General features: G+C 43.3%; 1 protein-coding gene across 1 annotated transcript; it reads right to left on the bottom strand.

The window, feature by feature from the left end:
• Nucleotides 1-15,298: 15,298 nt before the first annotated feature.
• On the bottom strand, nt 15,299-18,804 carry LOC141249379 (uncharacterized). Its single transcript, XM_073669599.1, has 6 exons — nt 18,775-18,804; nt 18,490-18,540; nt 16,873-16,938; nt 16,439-16,714; nt 16,095-16,364; nt 15,299-16,006 (listed from the first exon to the last, which is right to left on the bottom strand). Exons 1-6 carry the CDS (start codon nt 18,802-18,804, stop codon nt 15,299-15,301), a joined length of 1,401 nt encoding a protein of 466 aa, XP_073525700.1.
• Between the last annotated feature and the right edge of the window lie 1,942 nt (nt 18,805-20,746).

The following is a 20,746-nucleotide window of genomic DNA, read 5'->3' as shown; positions in this document are numbered from 1 at the left end:
CCTTATAAACTAGTGCACGCCACCCGGTGTGTGATCTACACAAACCTGCGGGTAGCTCAACTACTAGTTTCTCCCATCTTCCAAGGAAAGACAATGCAATTCACGATTGATAAACCCCGTTTATACTGTTCTCCTTTGTTTACATAGAATCTGGCAGCATGGACTTCTAGTTTCCTTCACTCGTATGGTGCTTCCGGAACTTTTCCTTCTGACAAGTACTCCATGATTGGGATGCGCCAGTCATCGAGTGCCATGTCTATTTATCTAGGACAGCTCGGACTTTCATGGGGTTCACCTATATTCCACGGGCACTGATCTGAAAACCCAAGAACTTCCCTTCTTTTACACCAAACACGCACTTGTCCGGGTTAAGGCTCATTTTGTATCTCCGCAAAGTATCAAAAACCTGGCTAAGATCTTGTATGTGATCCTCTTGTCGTTTTCTTTTTACCACAATATCTTCCACGTAGGACTCCACCGTTTTCCAATCATACCTCTATATATATTTGTCAACGAGGTGTTCAAAAGTAGTCCCCGTGTTCTTTAGCCCGAATGGCATAACCTTGTAGCAGAAAGATCCCTTGACGACAATGAAGACGGTATACTCAGAGTCCGCGGGGTTCATTGTCACTATGTTGTACCCTGAATACGCGTCGAAGAAGCTTAGGCCTTCATTACCTATCGTGGAATCAACTAGTTGATTAATGAATGACAACAGATAACTATCTTTATGGCATGCCTTGTTCAGATACGTGAAGGCGAAACACATGCGCCATTTCCATGTGTCATTTTTAGGCACCATTACCACAACGAGAAGTCGAAACACATGCGCCATTTTCATGTGTCATTTTTAGGCGCCATTACCACAGTCCGAGCCATATTGGGTATTACATGGGTACCACGAAACCAACTTTGAGGAGCTTTGCGAGCTTTGCTTCAGCGACAGTGTTCTTTTGTCCCGCTTGTTTCTCTTCCTTTACCTTTTCGGAACTGATCCTGTCTTGATGGTGAGGGAATGATTCATAACTTCTGGGAGAATTCCTTTGAGATTGTGTGGTGTCTATTCGAAGACGTCACGTGAACGGGAGAGGAGTTCTTATAGTCCCTTAGTCACATATGGTTGTAACCCCTGCCCTACAAATAGCTTCTTTTCCTTTGAAAAAAACGAAGTGATAACTTCTTTCGCGAGCTTTGTAAAAGATGCCTCGTTCTAACATTTCACGAGAGGATACTGCACTCAAGGGTCTAATTTGGCTTCCTCTTCTTTCTTGCCTGCAATAGCAAGATATAGCTGATTCGCGTGTATTGCTTTTGCTTCCCCTTTTCTGCTGAATGATAGTGGTCTGACTTTCTTCTTGCCTTCCGTGAGCTGTTCCAATCCCACAGATGGTTGGGAACATGAGAAAAAATGGCTGATGGAAACTGTTGATTCGAACATTGTTAACGAATCACGTCCCAGAATAGCATTGTAAGATGAAGTCATGGGAATGACAAAGAAAGTCTATGGAGCATTGCTTTTGCGGACCCCCTCGTCTCCCAGTATCATTTCTAGAGTGATAACTCCTGAAGCCTTCACCGAATCACCCGTGAAACCCACTAAGTTTCACTCTGTTGGCCATCTTGCTTTTTTCAATCGCTAACTTCTCGAAAGCATCCCAGTACAATATGTTAGTTTCACTTCCTGTTTCAACCATGACCCTCTTGAAAATCTGTGTACCGAGCTTAATATGAATTACCAATGGGTCAACACTCCGCGTGGCCCATTAATCGACATCCTTGTCACTGAACGTTTATCTGATAAGGATCGCGCTTGTCGTCTACTATCAACATGAGGGTTCTCCCAGGAGGAGGGGAAACATTAAGGGCTCTCCTCTGCTCATTTATTGGTGCATGTCTTCCATAGATGGTACCTACAAACCCATCCGACTGAGGAAATCTCTGCGCCTGGCCTTGGTTACCTTGATCGCAAGGGGGTGGGTTTGATCATGCTCTCTATGCTGCCATTACTTTATGATCTTCTATCCTGCTTCCAGTCTTATAGAGCAGCATTCCATGGCTTCATATCCCGTGGTGTGATGTTTGTCACACCAAAGAGCCCGGTGCTTGGTGGGCCTCTTGCGTCTCTGATTCTTACAGTGCTCTCCACATTAGCCATTAGATTTTGCACTTGGAATCTCCCAAGCTGATCTCGAGATTGAAGAGTGGGCGCACACAGGTCTTGTTCTTGCTTATTAGAGTTGTTAGATTGTGGTGTCTCTTGGGTCTCCATGACTGGTTCCCCTTCTGATTCATCTTTCGTGGACGGTTACATGTGACTAGCTTGCTCTGGATTTGTGCGTAATCCTTCTCCAGCATGCCTGCATAAGTGATGCCAATTTATTTGCTCATTCGATCTTTGAACTTTGTTTCATCGTGTAGCCCCCTCAGGAATGCATAGCTATCCGTTTTCTCAGAGAAATCGCTAGCTTGTATGGCCACTGCGGTAAACCTTGTAACATAACCAGCCAAGGATTCATTGTAGCCCTTCTTGATGCCTTCCTTGTGCTGCATGACTACCTGTCTCTTTCGCGAAGTGCTGAAATGTGAAAGGAATTGGTCTTTCAGGTCCGTGAAACTCTGTATTGTGCATTTAGGGAGGCTTAACATCCAGCCTAAGGCTGCTCCAGAAAGTGTGTTAGGGAAACCCTTGCACATGGTTGCGTCACCGGCATTACTTGTGAGCATAGCATAACAATATCGACTCACATGCTTTGTGGGATCCTTCTTGCCCCGTATAATACTTCATGAGATGATACTTGAAATCACTACGTATAAGGGCATGGGCTATATGATTGGCGAACCCTATGGTCTGCCCCTGTGCCCGTACGGGGCGTACGCTGGGACATAAGGGATACGAGGGGAAAGATGGCGGAACATTCGCGTACAAAGGCATGCGCGTGTACTCTCAATGGTGCTATGGTTCATGGGACTGCTGAAACGGTGGCTGATTCGGACCACAAGCGCACTCGGGACTGAAGCGGGGGTTCTCGTAGTAATCATACATGTTGGTATGCCAATCACCTTGTGAGTAATGACCAGAGGGGGTTCTATCAAGGCAGCCATGAGAAAGCATGGTCCCCCTTCTTTCCAGTGTACGCGATTATCCATATACTCTCTCCACTCGCGGTATTCCTCGAACTCTTTTTGCGGGACCCACGCAAAATCAGTACGCGAGTTCAAGGCGTTCATTCACGTGCTACGTTTTTGCTGGGTAAACCTTCGATTATGATCATCATTCTGGGCAACCTAACTTTGTGAGGAGGTCCCCACGGTCGGCGCCTGTGTTTGAGCCTCGGTTCTTCGTATAGTCAACACTTTACACGTAGGACTGGTCGTACTATTCAGGATTGGGATGGGGGACCTCCTACTCTCCATTTGTTGATGAGTTGTTTGTGAAGACCAACTTCGTGTACCTTCATGTCAAGTTTAGAGGAGAAAGTCCTTTGGAATTGACTCTTCGACGATCAAGACAGTAAGCATTTGCGAAGAGGTAGATATAAACTATTGGATCAAGTAGGATCGACGAGTTAGTCTTTTGATTGGATCGCTTAAGTGTTTTAAAGATGTATATAATGAAAACACAAGTAAACTAGTCTAATCTCCAAGTTAAACACAATAAGCTAGTAAGCTAATGTGTTAGAGTTACGGAAGGGGAGATTAAGTACAACTCAATGCAAGGATTTTTACAAGGTGAGAACCCTAAGCTTCTAATAAGCTCGGGATAAAACTCACCAATAAGATTATATTAATCAAGAAAAATTACACACTAGAGCTAGTTTTAACTCTAAGTAATTCTCCCTCACAATACAATCTACGTTAAGCACAATACAAGCAATATCTCTCTCAAGATCTAAGGTGTTTAGACACTAGCTCACTTCACAATGAAATCATCACAGAGTAGCTTTCCTCTAGCTCTCATCTCTGTCTGATTCGCTTTGCTCCTCTCTGAGCAAGTGAAGTTTCCTAAGCTTTCTAGCTTTCTCTCTAAAGCTCTCTCAGCTCCTAAGCTCGTGTGCCTAACATCACCTAATGCATGTATGTATAGAATTCCTAACTTAACGCCCAAGTCTAGCGAATCTATATCTAACGGCATGAAGAAGTCCACCTCAGGGATTCGTGTGATCAATCCACCTGTGGAATGCATCAACGACCATATGTGCTTTGTGCTTCTTCTCTTGAGTAACAACTTTTTTCATGTTGGAAATACGCTTTAGCGCGTCCCTGATTTGTCCAGCTTGGCGATCCCCGTTAATCACTATCCATAGGTAGAAATCACGAACTCCTGTTGTTTCCATTTCCCTATCCTTAGCTTCTCGGCCTTCCCTTCACTGGACCAAATCCTCTATGCGATTGTGCAGGATTCCTCGTCTAGACTCTCGCTCTCTTCACCATTACTTGTATTTTATCTCTTCATGTAGAAGTGCGATCCACTAGCTTTACAATGACTCCGTTCGCTTAAAGCTAGTCCTTCCATCTTCTAACTCTTCTCTTCACACTTTATTCTTCACTTCATCACTTATTCTGCCATGGCGAGATTCAGCTTTCCCCACTAGGCTTAAAGCTAGTCTTCTCGTGGACTAAGCTAGTCCGCTTGTGTCAAAGCTACTCTTATAACTCCTCGAGCTATACCTAGAAAGATTATCACACACAATGGACATCAAATACTTAGGTTTATCATCATCAAAACAAGCGGAATATTTGAGCTAGCTAGTTACACACTCTAGCTCAAACCAACATAAACAATGGAAAAAGTATAGTGTATAAAGATTCTACGTGAGACACAAAGTTTTCGTGTAGCTTCTCAGACTTGAGTTGAGCTGAGATGATAAGGTTGTATGAAGGTAAGAAAAGAGAGCTCTTAGTTTACCAGAAATGGCAAATGAACAGTGATAGACCCTTGCACTTCCTTCGAAACTACTATTTGTAGGAACTGGTAGTCCTCTAGGTTTGGGGTTTGAAGGATTTTGGGATTTCCACCTTTTGGTCCGAGAGTGTTGGGACTTTTACCTTTCATATCAATTACTGGGTCTAACACAACTTGCTAGTTCTCAACAGTTAGATGAAGCTAAGGATTAACTGTATGTTACAAAAGAAGACACAAGAACTTTGTATCTTTACCTAAACAAATCACATGATATATGTGATGGAGATGTTTGTTGATGCCCAGATTCTTTGCGATACAACACTTCTCTTGAGAGGCTGAAAATCAAGATGTGTTCTCCTTGGCTTGAGTAGGAAAGTTGTCGAGCTAGGGGCTCCAAGAGTCGAGATGGCTCGGAAGATTCTTGTAGTAGCTTCCTCGCAAAAATACCTGCTCAACTAAGACCAGAGGGGATCTTCCTCTACATTTGGCTCTCCGATGCTTAAGTCAGACGATGCACAAAGCGGTAAAATAGTGTTCGAGGGAATGACAGAGTAGGGCGAAAAGAGAATGTTTCCTCGAGAGGGGGAAAGTGACTTGCGAACCTGGACTTATTCCAAAGAGGAATTATTCTTTTGACTATGTCACTGCAAAAAGGGCAGAGTTTCTGAGTTGTAAAAGGAATGTGAACAGTGATCCCTTGTACTTCAATATTTGTTTGCTATTTATAGAGAATAAAATGGTCTTCTACCTTTTCCTTTTTATCCAATTACATAACCTCAATGATATTTCTTTGATCTTTTCTTCCTTTTTCTTATGGTCTTTTGGCTCATGGGCCTCTTCCCTTGCCCTAACTATACCAATCATTTTAGGCCCAACGAATCTGACCCAACATCCAGCCCCACAAGTCCATCGTGTAGCTTTGGTTCGCGAAGCTGGTGCCTTTAGTGGAGGTAGGACTCGCGAGCCTGAAATCTTTCTCGAAATGCCAACCAGATAAGTTTCCATAAATTCTTGTGTACATTTACCTTGCGAGTCTCTTATGCCTCATATCCCTTTGGTTTCTCTCTATGCTATCGTGAGGTGTTCTTTCCTTGGCCTTCCTCATCCTCGACTGCATATTCTCTCGCCTGGATCATATTTTGTGCGCGAGATTTTCAACTTTTCAAAAAGTGATGATTTTAGGTGAGCTTTCATCATGCACATGCCACGTGCTGCACTAGGGTAAATGACGGTTTTAGGCGAGCTTTCACAAAATCATTCTCCGTTTCACCTTCTCATTTTCACCATCGTCGCTCTCTCTTCTCCAGAGGACACTTTTTTGTCTCCCGGCGTTTTGAGTTTGTTCCTCCTCTCACCAGATGCTCATTGCTCCCTTATCACCAATTTCTTCATGGAAGCAGGTTAGTGTTTCCCTTTCTTCTTCTAGTCGTTTTTTGCTTTCTTATTGATTTTCTAGTGTGAATTATGATAGTAGATTTCTTCTAGTTTCGAATTTTTCTTCTCCCTCGCCCTCTTTCGGTGGTTTTCCTGGTGTTTTCCTTGGTTTCGCCAAAGAACTCAATCGGCAGTAAGGACAACGATTGAATTTTTTTTGAGTCTTTAATTGCTTCCCTTGTCTTCTTGATCATAAACACGATAGCTAATGGTAAGAGAAAACATTCTTCATATTTATCGCTTCCCCGTTAAATTCTTATTAAATGCTTAAAATGACGCTTGGGGAAATGTGCGTGATTCGGGTCCCGTCACATCTTGTCAGATGTCCACCTTTCATTAAATGTTGTGTACAACTTTTTCACACGCTTTTTACCTTCTTGCCCCTATCTTAATTTCTCTCTGGTTTTTCAAGTACCTTGCGAAGGTTCCTTCCCTCTTTAATCTCAAATTGTATCGAGGGTTGAAAAAAGCCCGTGCTTTCTTCTTCGCGAGGTCTTTTATACCCTGGAAAACTAACTCCTTATTTCTTCTCCTCCCATAGAAAATAGCGCATCCTCGATTAGGAGCTCGTAGTTTGCCTTGAGTTTGACTTCCACCTCAAGCCTCTTCCGTTCCATACCGGACGAGGGAAACGAGGTGCAGAGACATACCAGAACCACTGTGGGGTCCATCTCGTGAGTCGCGGTTATTGTAGATTCTTTTCATACCACGAGGCCAAGCTCTTGAGATGCAGGGCCACTGCGAGGCCATGCTCCCCCAGCGGTGGTGGAGATTACTCATTCTCCACCCGTGCGGATCATTGATGGTAGGGTAAGGGGGGCCGAGTGCACACTAGCAGGCAAAAATATCAAGCCCTCCCAAACCTTGTTATTTCCTTTTAAACTTGTCAACCTTTCAAAGACTTTTCCTTTCCCTGAGGGGACTGTCTTGATCTTGCCCGCCAAATATGGAAAACACCTTGACAACTATGGGAAATACTTCCCCATTAGTCGCCACGCGATGAAGGCGGGCTTTAGACTTCCAATCCTTCAATTTATGAGGGACATCCTTGACGAGATGCAAATGAGTACGACCAAACTTCATCCGAATTTTTGGAGGCACGCGACGGCTTTTTAATTTATTTGTCAAGAGATCAACTAAACTCCCTCGGCTCATCTCTTCCGGACCTTATATAAGCCTAAGGGGTATAGATGGGGCTTGGTCACTTGTACATGCCAATACAACCCCCAATACATTATTCCATCAAACGGGGTGGCTTACTCAATGGTTCTTGGTCACACCCCATAGAGATCATCAACTGAATCATCACATCCGCACCACCGAGGTGCGTGACTGGGCCACTCTTTATTCGGACAAGCAGATTTGAAAGGTTAAATAGGACTTCTATGCTTTCAGAGAGCTCTTCTCGAATAGATTCAACCAAGTTGACCCCGTTGAATTTTTAGCAAACTGAGGCCTAAGGCAACTGCCTCCTCATAAGATTTAAAACCTCCTTTGCTTTTATGTGCTTCGTCATATTTTACATTGTTTAACTTTGTTTATGTGCCCTATGAAAAAGGAGATTTTTTCCCGGCTTAATCTCATCGACGATGAACGTTACCAGCCCACAACTCCCCTGTCTGAGGTGCCTAACAATGCTCGCCCAATTCCACCGCTCGTCGTGGCTCCACCTAAAGCGATTCCAGTTGCGCCACTTGCTACTCTACCTCCACCGCCGCCAGTGACCATTTTCCTGGATGAGGATATTCCTTTATCAAATGTCTTGAGCCAAAAAATGTTTGTGTTGCCTCTCGGCTCACATCGTCCGTCAAAAAAGAAGTGCAAGGATGGTAACAAAAAGTAGAGCATGTTTCGTCGAGTCGGGATTCCTCAGAGGTGGTGGACCCTTGCTCAAGCAAGAGCTCGGGTGGTTGGCTCCTTACCCCAAAGCTCGCAAGGTGAGTGGTTGAGTGATCCCTTACGGTGCTTAACCCACCACCTTATCTCGACCAGATGATCAATGTCGACACCACTGAGGGGATCCAGTTGTTGGCAGGAGTAAGTATGTAATTTTCTTAAGCCTATGTCTCTTGATATGCATGCTTATTTGTGTCCTCTTTGTTTCGCAAGCGATGCAGTTATGCGCGGTGGTCGGGGCGAAGTTTGAGCAAGGAATGAAGAATTCATCGGCCTAGCTAATTAGGAGCTATGAGGAGTTGAACAAAATTCACAAGGAGCTGAAAAAATCTTTTGAGAATCTTCGTGTGAAGGTGACTAAGATTCAAGTAGAGTCAAATTGCGAGGTTGAGGGGCTTACAAAAACTATTGCTGAAAAGAACAAGGAAATCAGCGAGCAAAGTCGCGAGATTGGGAAGAATATTGAAGAGATGGAGGTGGAGAAAGGTGCTCAAGAGGACGGGGATAGAGTTCGCGAGGCGGTTGCAGCCGAGCTTCAAACTTGAAAGGATAGTCAAGTTGCTGCCTTAGAGAAGGCTCGTCAGGATGTCGTGGTCGATATGTGCGCAGCCATCTTGAGGTTTTCCGAATGAACTTTCTCTTGGGGTATTAGTTAGCCGTTTTTAAAGAGGCAGCTACACTACAAGCATCCGAGAAGGGTCTTCCGGGATTTAAGTTTGATGGTACAAATCTATTCAGGTACCTCACAGAGCACACTCCTCCTCTTGGGGCTTTTATGATGGACAACGATAAGACGCTCGAGGCTTGGTCCATGTCGAGCTTTCTTAAGGAAAGCAAGGTTACGGCTGGTCGCAATCGTGTGGTGGTTTGGGGTGAAACTTAATCAAGCGAATCAAGAGAGCTCGAGGGAAAACCTTGGCTTCCCCTTGTTCCTCTACGGCCCTTGGTACTCCTTCCACCAAACCCCCCGTTGACCCCTCTACAAAGGAATCTTGATTGTGTTGTCTGTGTATGAACTTATTTTTGGATGGGTCCCGTGAGGGTATGTAATATAACTCTTGTTTTTTACTTGTATATTTACCTTATGCTATGTTGTTCTTCTCTTGAATGTTTTCTTTGATTTTCTTGTGTTTATCGCCTCGTACTCCTCCTCTTACTACACCTTGCCTTTTCCTCCACTTGTGAAGGAATGTATAGAAAAGGTAAAAATAAGGGGGTAGTGAGAGCGTCGCTTTGTCAAGGTAATGACTTTAATAGTGTAATGATGGATTATAAAAAGATAACATGTTGCTGAACATACTTGTTTACATATATTATGAAAAACTTAGTCTAAATGCCACAATGTTTTGTACTTCACAACTCCTTTCTTGGTCCGTAATCCTTTCGCCACTCGTTTTTAGCCCTTTTAGCCCGCCATCGAAAAGCCCTGTCAAACATTCTAGGTTTTGAATAACTCGCGTACTTGCAGTGTAATAAGAGCTTCAAATATGGTTTTTACTTACCCAAGCCCTACTACTGCCCTAGACTTGGGGCTTATCATGGCGATGTCGAATGATTTATATTTAGGGGTTCCCTGTTGCCGCGAGTCCGTGTTATAACGATTTGCAGCTATATCTTTTACATTTGCATTTACATGGTTCACGTACGTTAGCCTAGGTAGGTGCCTTGACTTATAGGGAGTGAATTGTGCTTCCTTTTCCTGTAATCGACTTTGTTCAACCTGTAGCGTATTTCGGGTTACTCTAGTAACTCGAGATGGGATATTTAAACATATAGTGTAGAGGCTTTGAGATTATTACCTCGTTTGCTATGATGTTCTTGCGGTGCCTCTACTCTAGATGGCTTTTACTTGACTGCAAGCCCGATGCCTTTCATGCCCGATGTGTGGTTCGACTCTTTATGTCACTTGCGACTAGCCCGGGGTAGCCTAATGCTTTCTCATGCTCGCGACTAGCCCGAGGCATCTCATTCCTGATGTCTTAGTCCGGCATTTTCTCATGCTCGCAACTAGCTTGGGGCATCTCACTCCCGATTTCTTAGTCATGCATTTTCTTATGTTATTTCTATTTGTTAGTTGTACTGCAAATTAAACAACTAAAAATTAGGTTTCGTCTCCTGAAGGGTTTATATGCCTTTATAAGGAGTACAATAGTCGTACTTTGTAGGTCGAGTGAGGATAATCCTCCCACTCAGACCCATTTATCCGCGCACCTGGGTCAAACGAACCAGTGCGCATAGCTTCGCCTATATTTTGTGAGTAGTTTGTTTAGCATGCTTTGCTTAGAGGCTGTATTTCTGGTGATTTTTGCATAGATATACGTAATAAAAGATAATTGATTTGTGTACCTGAGACGGGGTTCTGCCTTACTAGTTATAATACTTGTGGATCCGCATCATGTTCCTAGAGTTCGTGATGCGGTTCCATGCGCGGTCTTTTAGCTTGTAGGTACTGGGGGCGACTGCATCATGAGGTCACCTTTTATGAACCCTTGTGGCTTGATCTTCTTGTTATAGTACTTCATGATGGCTGCTTTGTGGTTTGCCACTCGTGGTGGCAACCACGAGTGGGCTCGTGATGCTAACGTGGCGAGCCCATCAACCTGCTCGTTTTCATTTCAGGGAATGGCAGAGTAAATACTATTTTCTCGATGGAAGAGTATCGGCACCCGGCTAGTAACAACGCCTTGTTGGCTAAATAAACGGGCCTTTGCTGCTCACGAACTAGTACAACACTCACAGTTCGTGAGCTAGAGGCTATCTATAATTGCAATGTTTCTCCCGAAATAGGCAAATGAAAAGGTTGGCAAGTTATCCAGGTGCTCCTTTAGGCTTGGGAAGGCCACCTCGCACTCCTCTGTCCACTGGAACTGTTTGGGCTTCTTCAGGGTTTCAAAGAATGGTAGGTTACACTCGGCCAGTTTAGCGCAAAACCTACCCAAATAGTTTTCTTACCCCATGACCCTCTGTATTTCGTTTATCGTGCGAGGCGATTTCATGTCGAGGACATCTTGGACCTTTAACGGGGTTACCTGAATGCCTCTCGAGCTTATCTAGAAACCCATGAACTTGCCTTTTGTGACCTTGAATACACAATTTTCTAGGTTCAAGCTCATGCCATACTTGCGTAAGTTGTTGAATACCTCGCACAGGTCCCTTGGATGATCTTGTTGTTGCTTGATTTTACGACTATGTCGTTGACATAAGCCTCGATTGTCTTACCGATTTGCACTTGGAAAACTTTGTCAACTACACTTTGGAAGGTAGACCCGGCATTCTTGAGACCCAATGGCATAACCTTGTAACAAAAGGTGCCTTTGTCTGTTATGAAGGCAATGTGGCTTGCGTCCGTCGGGTTCATCGCGACCTGGTTGTATCCGAAATAAGCATCGAGAAAACTCATAGCCTCGTGGCTAGCTGTGGAGTCGACGAGTTGGTCGATGGATGGCATGGGGTAGCTATCTTTATGCCACCCCTTATTCAGGTCGGTGAAGTCGACACACATACACCACTTCCCCTTTTCCTTCTTTGACACCATCACAATGTTCGAGGGCCATGTAGGGTATGGTAATGGTTGTACAAACTTCTCTTTAAGGAGTTTCGCGAGCTCGATTATTATGGCCTCGTTCTTGGGACCTACCTGCTTTCTCTTCTTTTTCCTTTGGTGTCTAGGCGAATATATCTCGCTAGGCTCCAAGTAAGGCTTCAATCTCATGTGTTACTTCTTGCAGTATCCTTTGGCCTACATATAGCTTCTTATTTTTTGTGTCAAATGGTGAGATCGCTTGCTTCGTGGCTTCAACGGAGGTAGATGGAGCATTCTCCTCCATCAACGGTCGCGAGGCTTCTCGAGGATCTAGATCTGACTCACCCTCTATGCGAAGCGAGCCCGATAGGCAGAGGTGGTTTGCATGGACCGCCCTCTTTTTGTTTTGTTCTGCTTGAATGCAACACATTCACTTTCTTCTTGGTTAACTCGGGCAGTGCTTGTGCCTTCTTGAGTTGGAAACTTGAGGCAGAAATGGCTAATTGATACCACCGCTTTGAATCTAGTTAATGAGTCTCTTCCCAATATATCATTGTATCATGAGGCGAGGGGGTGACTAAGAATTCAATCATGTCGATCATTACTACCCCAAGGCTTTTTTTATAGAATCTCATGTGAAGCCAACGAGGTTGCACTTTGTGGGCCTTAGTTTGGACTGGTCGAGGCCTAGCTTCTGGTAGGCCTCCCAATAGATAATGTCGGATTCACTATCCATATCCACCATGACCCTCTTAACAATCTTGGTCCCGAGCTGGACATGTATGGCGAGTGGATCAGCTTGCTTATTTTCCCATTCGACGATATCGTTGTCATTGAATTGCAACTGGTAAGGCTTGCGAGCCATCTCAGCGATCAACATTATTGGTCTCCTAGAAGGGAGGGGCATGGGAGGCTCGCCTCTGCTCTCTTTGGCTAGGTGGTCTGGGTTGGTACCTCCCAATAATTGTTCAAACAAACGCATCAGCAAGAGAGAAAATTGGGGCATGTTTGGGTTGCGGGGTTGGCGAGCATTTTGCCCTTGGGTACGCCTTGCATCCATAATTCGTCAATCCTCGTGCTCGGCTTCGCAAAACAAGCTTCTGCATTCTGCGATGTTGTGCGAGTCCTTGTTATATGCCTTGTGCACCATTTTCTCTGATTTGTGTTTGCTGGTACGGGTGGCCTGCCTCGACCTTTGTTTCCTTGTACGTTTGCCATCATGTTTTATACTTGGAATTGCGTTTGGCCTTGGGGGTTTCCCTGCATTTGGAGAGTTGGAGCTCACGATGCTTGCTCAGATTGCTTCTTAGGTCCTCATGACTGGTTTCCTCTATGATTTCAACCCTGAACTTGTTTTTTCTTTCGTGAGCTGCTCTACCCTTGGCTTTTCCCCGTGATTCTCTCGGACTCAATTTGGCCATGAGCCTTTTGTAGCATCTTCTCGTAATCGAGGTATTTGAGCTTTCGACCCAACCGATCCTTGAAGTCTGAGTCATCTGGTAACCCTCCAAACAATGCATGCCTCGCGCCATCCTGGGTAATGTCATATGCCTCGAGATCCACTGTTGTGAATCTTTTGACATACGACTCGAGGGACTCGCCTATCCCTTACTTGACTCCCTGAGTGTGTAACATCATGACCTTACACTTTTGAGAAGTGATGAAGTGACTCACAAAATGTTCCTCTAGATCGTCAAAGTTCTGTATTGTTCATTTGGGTAATGAAAGCATCCATGCCAAAGCCGTCCCTTACAAGGTATTTGGGAAACCCTTGCACATAGTTGCATCGTCAGCGTTGAAAGCCATCATCGCATATCGATAACGTTTGACGTGGTCTCGGGGATCTTCCGAGCCAGTATAGTCCTTCCCCGTTGGATATTTAAAATCATCGTGAACTGGAACGTTGACGATGTAGTCGATGAAAATTGTGCCACCTCGCGAGTTAAAACCCGTGCAAACTTGGTGCCCTGGGATTGGGATAGGTGGGACATGGTAACGGCCACCATGATGCAGCCCCATATATGGGTCGTGAACTTGGGTTTTAGGGACTTGGTTGTATATGGGGTTGTAGGCAGGCTCGTGGAATCTGGGAGGGGGAGTTGTGATTCGTAGAACCTCGAAGGGAGAAGTTGTGGTTCATACACGAGTTTGTGTAACCTTGAGGGGGAGGTTGTAACTCATAGATACGCGCTCGTACTAGCTGCGTGGTGGCCGAGGTGGCTTAGAGTGACGTAGTGGCCTCACGCCACGTTCATGACGTATAGAACGTTTTCGACCTCCCTTTCATACAGGAGCCTCGCCTTGTTCTCTAATAGACGCCTCATGTCCTTGTCTTCCTGACGACGGATCTCGTCTTCTTTCTGCTGTCTTTCTTCGTCGTCCTGATGGCGTTTCTCGCCTTCTGGCCATTCTTTGATTCGACTGTCTCTCGAGTGCGAGACTCTCTCCATTCTTCGAACTCCTGAGCGACCTAACTTCGTGAGAATGAAACCACGGTCGGCGCCAGTGTTGATGATGCCCAGATTCTTCGTGATACAAACACTTCTCGCAAGAGGCTGAAAACCAAGCTTTGCTCTCTCCGTGGCTCAGGTGGGGGGGTCTTTAAGAGTCGAGATGGGTTGAGTTTGAGATGAGCACATGGGATATTCTTCTTCATGCATCGTAACATCACTAGTCACTGAGCTACCACCATTGACAAATTCATGATTTTTTTTTCAAAATATGAAAGTTAAAAAAAAAATATTATGGAATTGGAACCCGTCAGAAACTAATTCTGATTTTGGACCGGAGGTATGAAGGAGACGCTGTTACAAACAGGGTCTCCTTCGAAACTAATTCCCAGTTTTAAAAATAGACTAGAACCGCTGTTACAAACAGCGGTTCTAGTATTAATTTTTTTTTTTAAAAGAACGAATCTGGTAAAGCGATTTCAGCGAGGGAACTGCTGTTGGTAACAGCGTCTCTGCAGATTCCCTCATGCACTGCGTGCTATTCTCTGCACACCCCACCAACAAACATTCCTTCTTTTAAAAAAAAAATTAATACTAGAACCGCTGTTACAAACAGCGGTTCTAGTCTATTTTAAAAAAATATATAGTTTTCGACAGAGACGCTGTTACAAACAGCGTCTCCTTCATACCTCCGGTCCAAACTGATAATTAATTTCTGACCGGTTGCATTTCTATAATATTTTTTTTCAACTTTCATACTTTGAAAAAAAAATCCAAATTCATCATGCTCTTCTAGGGAAAGTGTTTTGAGGCGTTAAAACCAACAAGATCATCATCTTGATGGAAAACAAGCCAGCAAACATCTTCTCACTTCAGGAGATTGTGAAAGCAAATTATAGACTGAAAGTGTACAGATCTGAAAAGGAAAAACGGTATTTACACTTTTTAACACAAAAGCTACAGAAGTTGTGTATTTGACAGCAAATTACATGATGAAATTTTATATAGACAAGCTTAATTGTCTGACAACAGTAGATTGACAGTGAGTGAAGGATTAATGAATACAAACATTTGGAAAAATCAACAGAGTATTCAGCGAATGCGGTTGACATGGGCGAAAGGCTGGGGAGCAGCCTTAGGAGCTGGTTTGACTTCCGGCGCCCCAAACACATTCCAAAACCTCAAAGTCTCGTCAGCAGCAGCAGACGCGACAGTGCAGCCATCAGGGCTCTGCGCCATAAATAAAACCCTCGAAGTATGCCCCGTCAGCTCCGCCATCTTCACCATCGAAGGGTACTTCCATAGCGTCAGCTGGTTGTTACTAAAACCGTGAGAGCTCAGCAGCTCACGCTCATTCTTACTCCACAGAAGCGAGCATACCTGGGAGCCTGTGTCCACCGAGTTCAAGCACGAACCTGTATGCGTATTCCAGAACTTGATTGTACGGTCCCCACCGCCGCCGCCTGTCGCCAGCAGGTTGCTCTGGAAGGGACACCATGCAAGAGCCTTGACCGCCGCCGTGTGGTCTTCCAGCCTGTGTAGCCACTGTGACGCTGTTGATGATCTGTCCCATATGTGGAGGAGGTTGTCGTTGCCTCCGCTCGCCAGCTGTTGACCTGACGCTGACCATTTCAGCCCGCACACTTCTTGCTCGTGTCCTCTGTACACGCTCACAACGTGGTCTCTGATTCTCACGTCGTTGTTTATTATCTTTCCGTCCATTCCGCCAGTTGTCAGGATGTGGCTGTTCCACGCCAGTGACCCCACTCGCGATCTGTGCCCTCCTTTCAGTGTTCTCAACTGCAACACCAGAAAAACACAAAACACTCAGCAATGACAAAAACCAGAGCCTATATGATCTCAACTGTTAAGTTACAGGTTAATTTACCTGGCGGTTAGATGTGGTGTCCCATAGCTGAACTTCAGAGTTGTTCAAACCAACAGCAATGTACTTGCCATCAGGAGCCCAATTCACGCTTGTTACAGGACCGCTCTCTTCGTCAACTTCGACCAGCTCTGATGTGGATCCATCTGAGGCGTCCCACAAGTACACGGTTCTTCCGAGAGCGATTGCAAGCACATTGCTGCTTCCCCAATCCAGAAGATTCAAGTAGTAATCATCCACAAGGTCTGGGGCGTCTAAAACACGCTCTGAGCTCTGAATAATTGACATGTATATATATTAAACCAGAAACAAGTGAAGTAAGTCCGCGGCTGGGGTTGGATTGCTACCTGTGGAATATTGCGACGGGGCTTTACTGGTTTTGACTGCTGGTGAGAGGTGGATGATAACTCCCATGGAGCCGTTGATTCAGCACGGGCAGGCGGCTTGTTCTTGAAGGCAAGAATCCTTGTCCTGTTCATCCCAAATACCTCTTTAAGCTGCTGTCTGTATGCCTCTTTCGCTGGAGAGCAAGATACTGGATTCTCCTTCTTACACCCATCTGTTAGCATGTAGTGAGCATAGTCAAAATCCATGGCTGACCTGTTGGGGATGAATCTGTCCAACTGCACACAAGAACAAGAGTGTACTCAGATACTGAATGTTAACAGTAACAATGTTTGACTCCTCGTTATCGTTATGAATAAAAGTCATACACAAAAACCGGATAACTTTTCATAACCAGTGGATAAGATGATGATTAGACATTAAATTTAAAGTTTACGTTTTCCTTCGACTTCTTCCTCGAGAGAGCGTGTTCTTGAAATGCAGAGCTCGATTCCATGAAATCCTGCAAAATTCAAACTGCAAACACCAAAACGAAAAGCAGACACTACCACAACCACAGAACAAGAAATCAAGCAGATGCGAGGAACAGATATTATATAGATGTTAGCAGATAGCACCGATTTAGATGCAGGATTAGCAAATAAACAAAGTAAGATAAAGTATAACAATTCACGAAACTATAGAGCAGGAGTGATCAGATCGAAGGATAGACAGAGAGAGCGGTAGGCGGAGACGGAGATCGAGATTGTATTTGAATCGTATGCGTGATTGATGGCTGTTATATAGAATTGGGGAATTAGGGTTCGTGAACATCATGAAAGTTCAGCAATGAACTAGCCGTTGAAATCTTTATTACGAGAATGTCCTCGTAGAAAAGCCGAGCCTTATGTTAACCTGTACTAACAGTGATTTATTCAAAACTTTATAACCATAATAGCCTCATTACTAATATAATTATTCAAAATTATATATTATTAATAGGATGCGGTTCGGTTCCAAACAATACTTATTGTATAAAATGAGAATTAATCTAGATCGTCGACCATTTCAAAAAAAAAAGTAAGCCGGAGGCCCAAAAGTGCATGTCGGAGGATAAAAAATACATGTCGGAGGCCAAAAAATGCATTACAATAAAAATGCAAGTTGGAAGCTCAAAAATGCATGTAAATAAAAATGCACGTCAGAGGCCTTTTATGCATGTATATTTTACATGCAGTTTTAACACATTAGCATGCATTTTTTGCACATAAGCATGCATTTTTCGCACATAAACGTGCATTTTCATTTTTAATCAAAATGCGAGTTTATGTGTTGAGAGTGCACGCTTATGTGCAAAAAATGCACGCTTATGTGTTAAAAGTGCATGCTAATGTGTAAAAAGTGCATGTAAAATGTAGATGCATAAAAGACCTCTTGCTTGCATTTTATTGGAATGCATTTTTGGGCATCCGACATGCATTTTTTTGACCCCCGACATGCATTTTTTGACCTCCGATATGCATTTTTATTTGTTCTCATTTTACACCATAAGATTTGTTTGCACCTGACACTTTTCCTTATTAATATTAAGTTGTTACTGCATCTTCTTTGCATGGATTTTTTTTAGGAGATTATATATAAATTAAATATTATTTATATCATATATAAATTATTAAATAATTTAAAAATGTGTTACACTCATATCATTCGAGCATATATTATAATTAATTTATTATACAAATCAATTAATATTTTTTATTTGTATATTTGTTCCTAATTCTTTAGTCACGCACACATAAATATATTCATGTGGAAATTTTGTTTTGCAAATTGAATAGAAGTTATTATCAATAAACCAATCCAATTAGCTTTTTTATGATTTATGTTTACACAAGATCGATATTGTTTTTATTTTTTTCTTTATGAGTGGAACGTGAATAATATTTTTGTAAAAAATGAATAGACTGAAACTTGAAATTGAAATGAAAATTTGAAGGTTAAAAAATAGTTTTCCTGAATTTTAGATGAGAAATTGTTAATAGGAATCCGGGTGTTACTTGAACAGTTGAAGTACTTGAACGGGTTTAAGTCTTATGAGTTTCTTATAATTATGTCTTTTGAGTTTCTTATTATATAGTTTGAGATTATTATTAATTGTCTTGCAAGTTTTGAAGACGTGTCTCGACCTATGCTTAGGTTCGAGTAGTCTTTAAACTTTCATTAGGTCTTTTGAGAATCCGTTATAAACTTTATATAAGGTAGTCTCTTCTATCTTATTTGACATGCTAAATTTAAGAATAACTTTATAGTGAGATAATCTCCTCTTTTATCACTAGACTTTTGTTCAAAATCGTGAAACCCTAATCCTTCTTTTCATCTCGCAAGCCATCGGCCTCCCTCCTACTTTCACCTCCCTTCGTGCACCACCACATCCCTAGCACCACGCCTCCTTGCGCGTGCATCCCTACCCAGTTGAGCGGTTGTCCGCTCACACGCCTTTTCGCTCGCTCCCTCTCCATGTATTTCACCTCCATATGCATCCTTCTCGTGAAGATCCTGCCTGTGTATCCTCGTCCAGCTTGTTTCATCCTGATTCGTCTCCCGTTCATCCGCTGGTCTACGGAAAAGCCTGACCTCCGTTTAGATCTAGGCTCTCGTGGTTATCCCGAGGGTAGTTTCGCGTCAATTGTGGTTACAATAAAAAATGGATTCATGTGAGAATTTTGACCAATTTAAATTAAGTGATCTAAAACTTATTATCGCTGAACAACCTAATTACATATTTATGTATGATTTATGCTTATAAGAGATTCTTATTGTATTTTTTTTTTTTTTATTGGAATGGATATGAATAATAATTTTGTAACAATGAATAGAGATAATGATTAAAAGGTTAAAAGTGAAAACTAAAGTTTGAAGATTAGAAAAGTAGTTTTCTCTTGAATTTTAGAGGAGAATTTACAGTCAGAATAAAAAATGAAAAAAGTTCGGTTTGTAATAGAAAAAGTAAAAGGCCAATACATAAAGGGTGCTACTAAATGACGCACCTTATTTTTACTTCATAACTCAGTGTTAGTTCCCACAGAACTAGACAATCCAGAACTCCTAGAAGCTACATCTTCAGAAGAGGCGGAAACTCCTCTACCAGTACCGTCGATAATGGCATAGCCAGAACTCCCAGAAGCGTGCATGTCAAAACTTCCGGAAGTTCTTATCTTCCAATTGACCTCCAATAATCAACTTTCGATAAAAAAAAATTACAATACATAACACATATATAGGATTTGTAACTATATTTTGACAAAAATGTATATTTTACTAGCCTATGGCGTTGTTGAGATGAGGGCCACGCGACCCTAGACGCGAGAGGTGCTGTGTGACCCTGTTCTTGTGACCTGCCTCTGCCCCTCTGGATAGGCTGTAGAGGATAGGTTTCCTCGTCGTTTTTGTGCGAGTCTCAACTGGGATTGCATCATTGCGTGTGGTTTGAAGAGATGGTAGATTCGGGAAAGGGTAACGGACAAAAAAGAGAAGTTGTGGAAGGGAACGGAGATCTACACCTCACGGAGGAGGAATGTGTTCCGGTGGTGGAAGAACCGGCAAATAGAGAACAGAGGCAGCCAACCAACAACTCGATCCTGGTAGGAACTCTATTAACTTCTAGACCTTTAAAGACTTCTGCTTTGAGATCTACTATGAAGGGAGCATGGAGGGTGAGGAAAGGATTTGTGTTCAGAGAGCTTAGGAATAACCTTTTTGTTTTTCAATTTGCTGGTGTGACTGATAAAGAGAGGGTGCTTAAGGGTGGACCTTGGGCCTTCGAGAAATCGCTCTTGGTCTTAAAAGAACCAGGTTCTGAACAATCGTCGAGAATGAAATTTGAGACAGCTGAATTCTGGGTTTGGTTTTATGATATACCAGTGCCATTATAGAATGTTATGATGGCCAGGAAAATGGGGGCTCCTCTTGGCAGTGTAGTGGAAATTGACGAGGAGGATCCTCAATTATGTGACAGATTTATTCGAATACGAATCGCGATTGATCTGACAAAGGCTTTAAGACGGGGCATAGTGATCTAGAGTGGGGGAAAAAGATGTGGAGTGAGGTGAAATATGAAAGACTCCCGAACTTCTGCTACGCCTGTGGTAAACTCGGACATGTCGATTTAGATTGCGAAGATGAAGCGGCTAGAAGCTTTCAGAATGAATATGCAGAATGGCTTAGAGCTTCTCCCTTGAAAGCCCAAGAAAGGGCAGGGGATAGATCGAAAGATAAGGAGTGGCTACTAAACTCAAAGGACATCGATGGAGGTATAAGCACTTCTTCCTCTT

Source organism: Phyllobates terribilis, unplaced genomic scaffold (assembly GCF_046119375.1).
Source record: "Phyllobates terribilis strain yellow unplaced genomic scaffold, ASM4611937v1 Scaffold_4508__1_contigs__length_60181, whole genome shotgun sequence".
Lineage (NCBI taxonomy): Eukaryota > Metazoa > Chordata > Amphibia > Anura > Dendrobatidae > Phyllobates > Phyllobates terribilis.
Note: the sequence above shows the minus strand (reverse complement) of the source record. Positions and strands in the feature narration are given on the sequence as shown.

Bases quoted from the DNA above. Each gene is read 5' to 3' on its own strand.
- LOC141249379 (XM_073669599.1), bottom strand. From the start codon at position 18,804: ATGGCTTGCGAGATGAAAAGAAGGATTAGG. The intron at 18,541-18,774 runs GTTTCACGATTT...CTATATAATAAG, and splicing joins AGATGAAAAGAAGGATTAGG to AAACTCAAAAGACATAATTA. The intron at 16,939-18,489 runs GTACTTCAACTG...TGAATTTTGCAG, and splicing joins TAAGACTTAAACCCGTTCAA to GATTTCATGGAATCGAGCTC.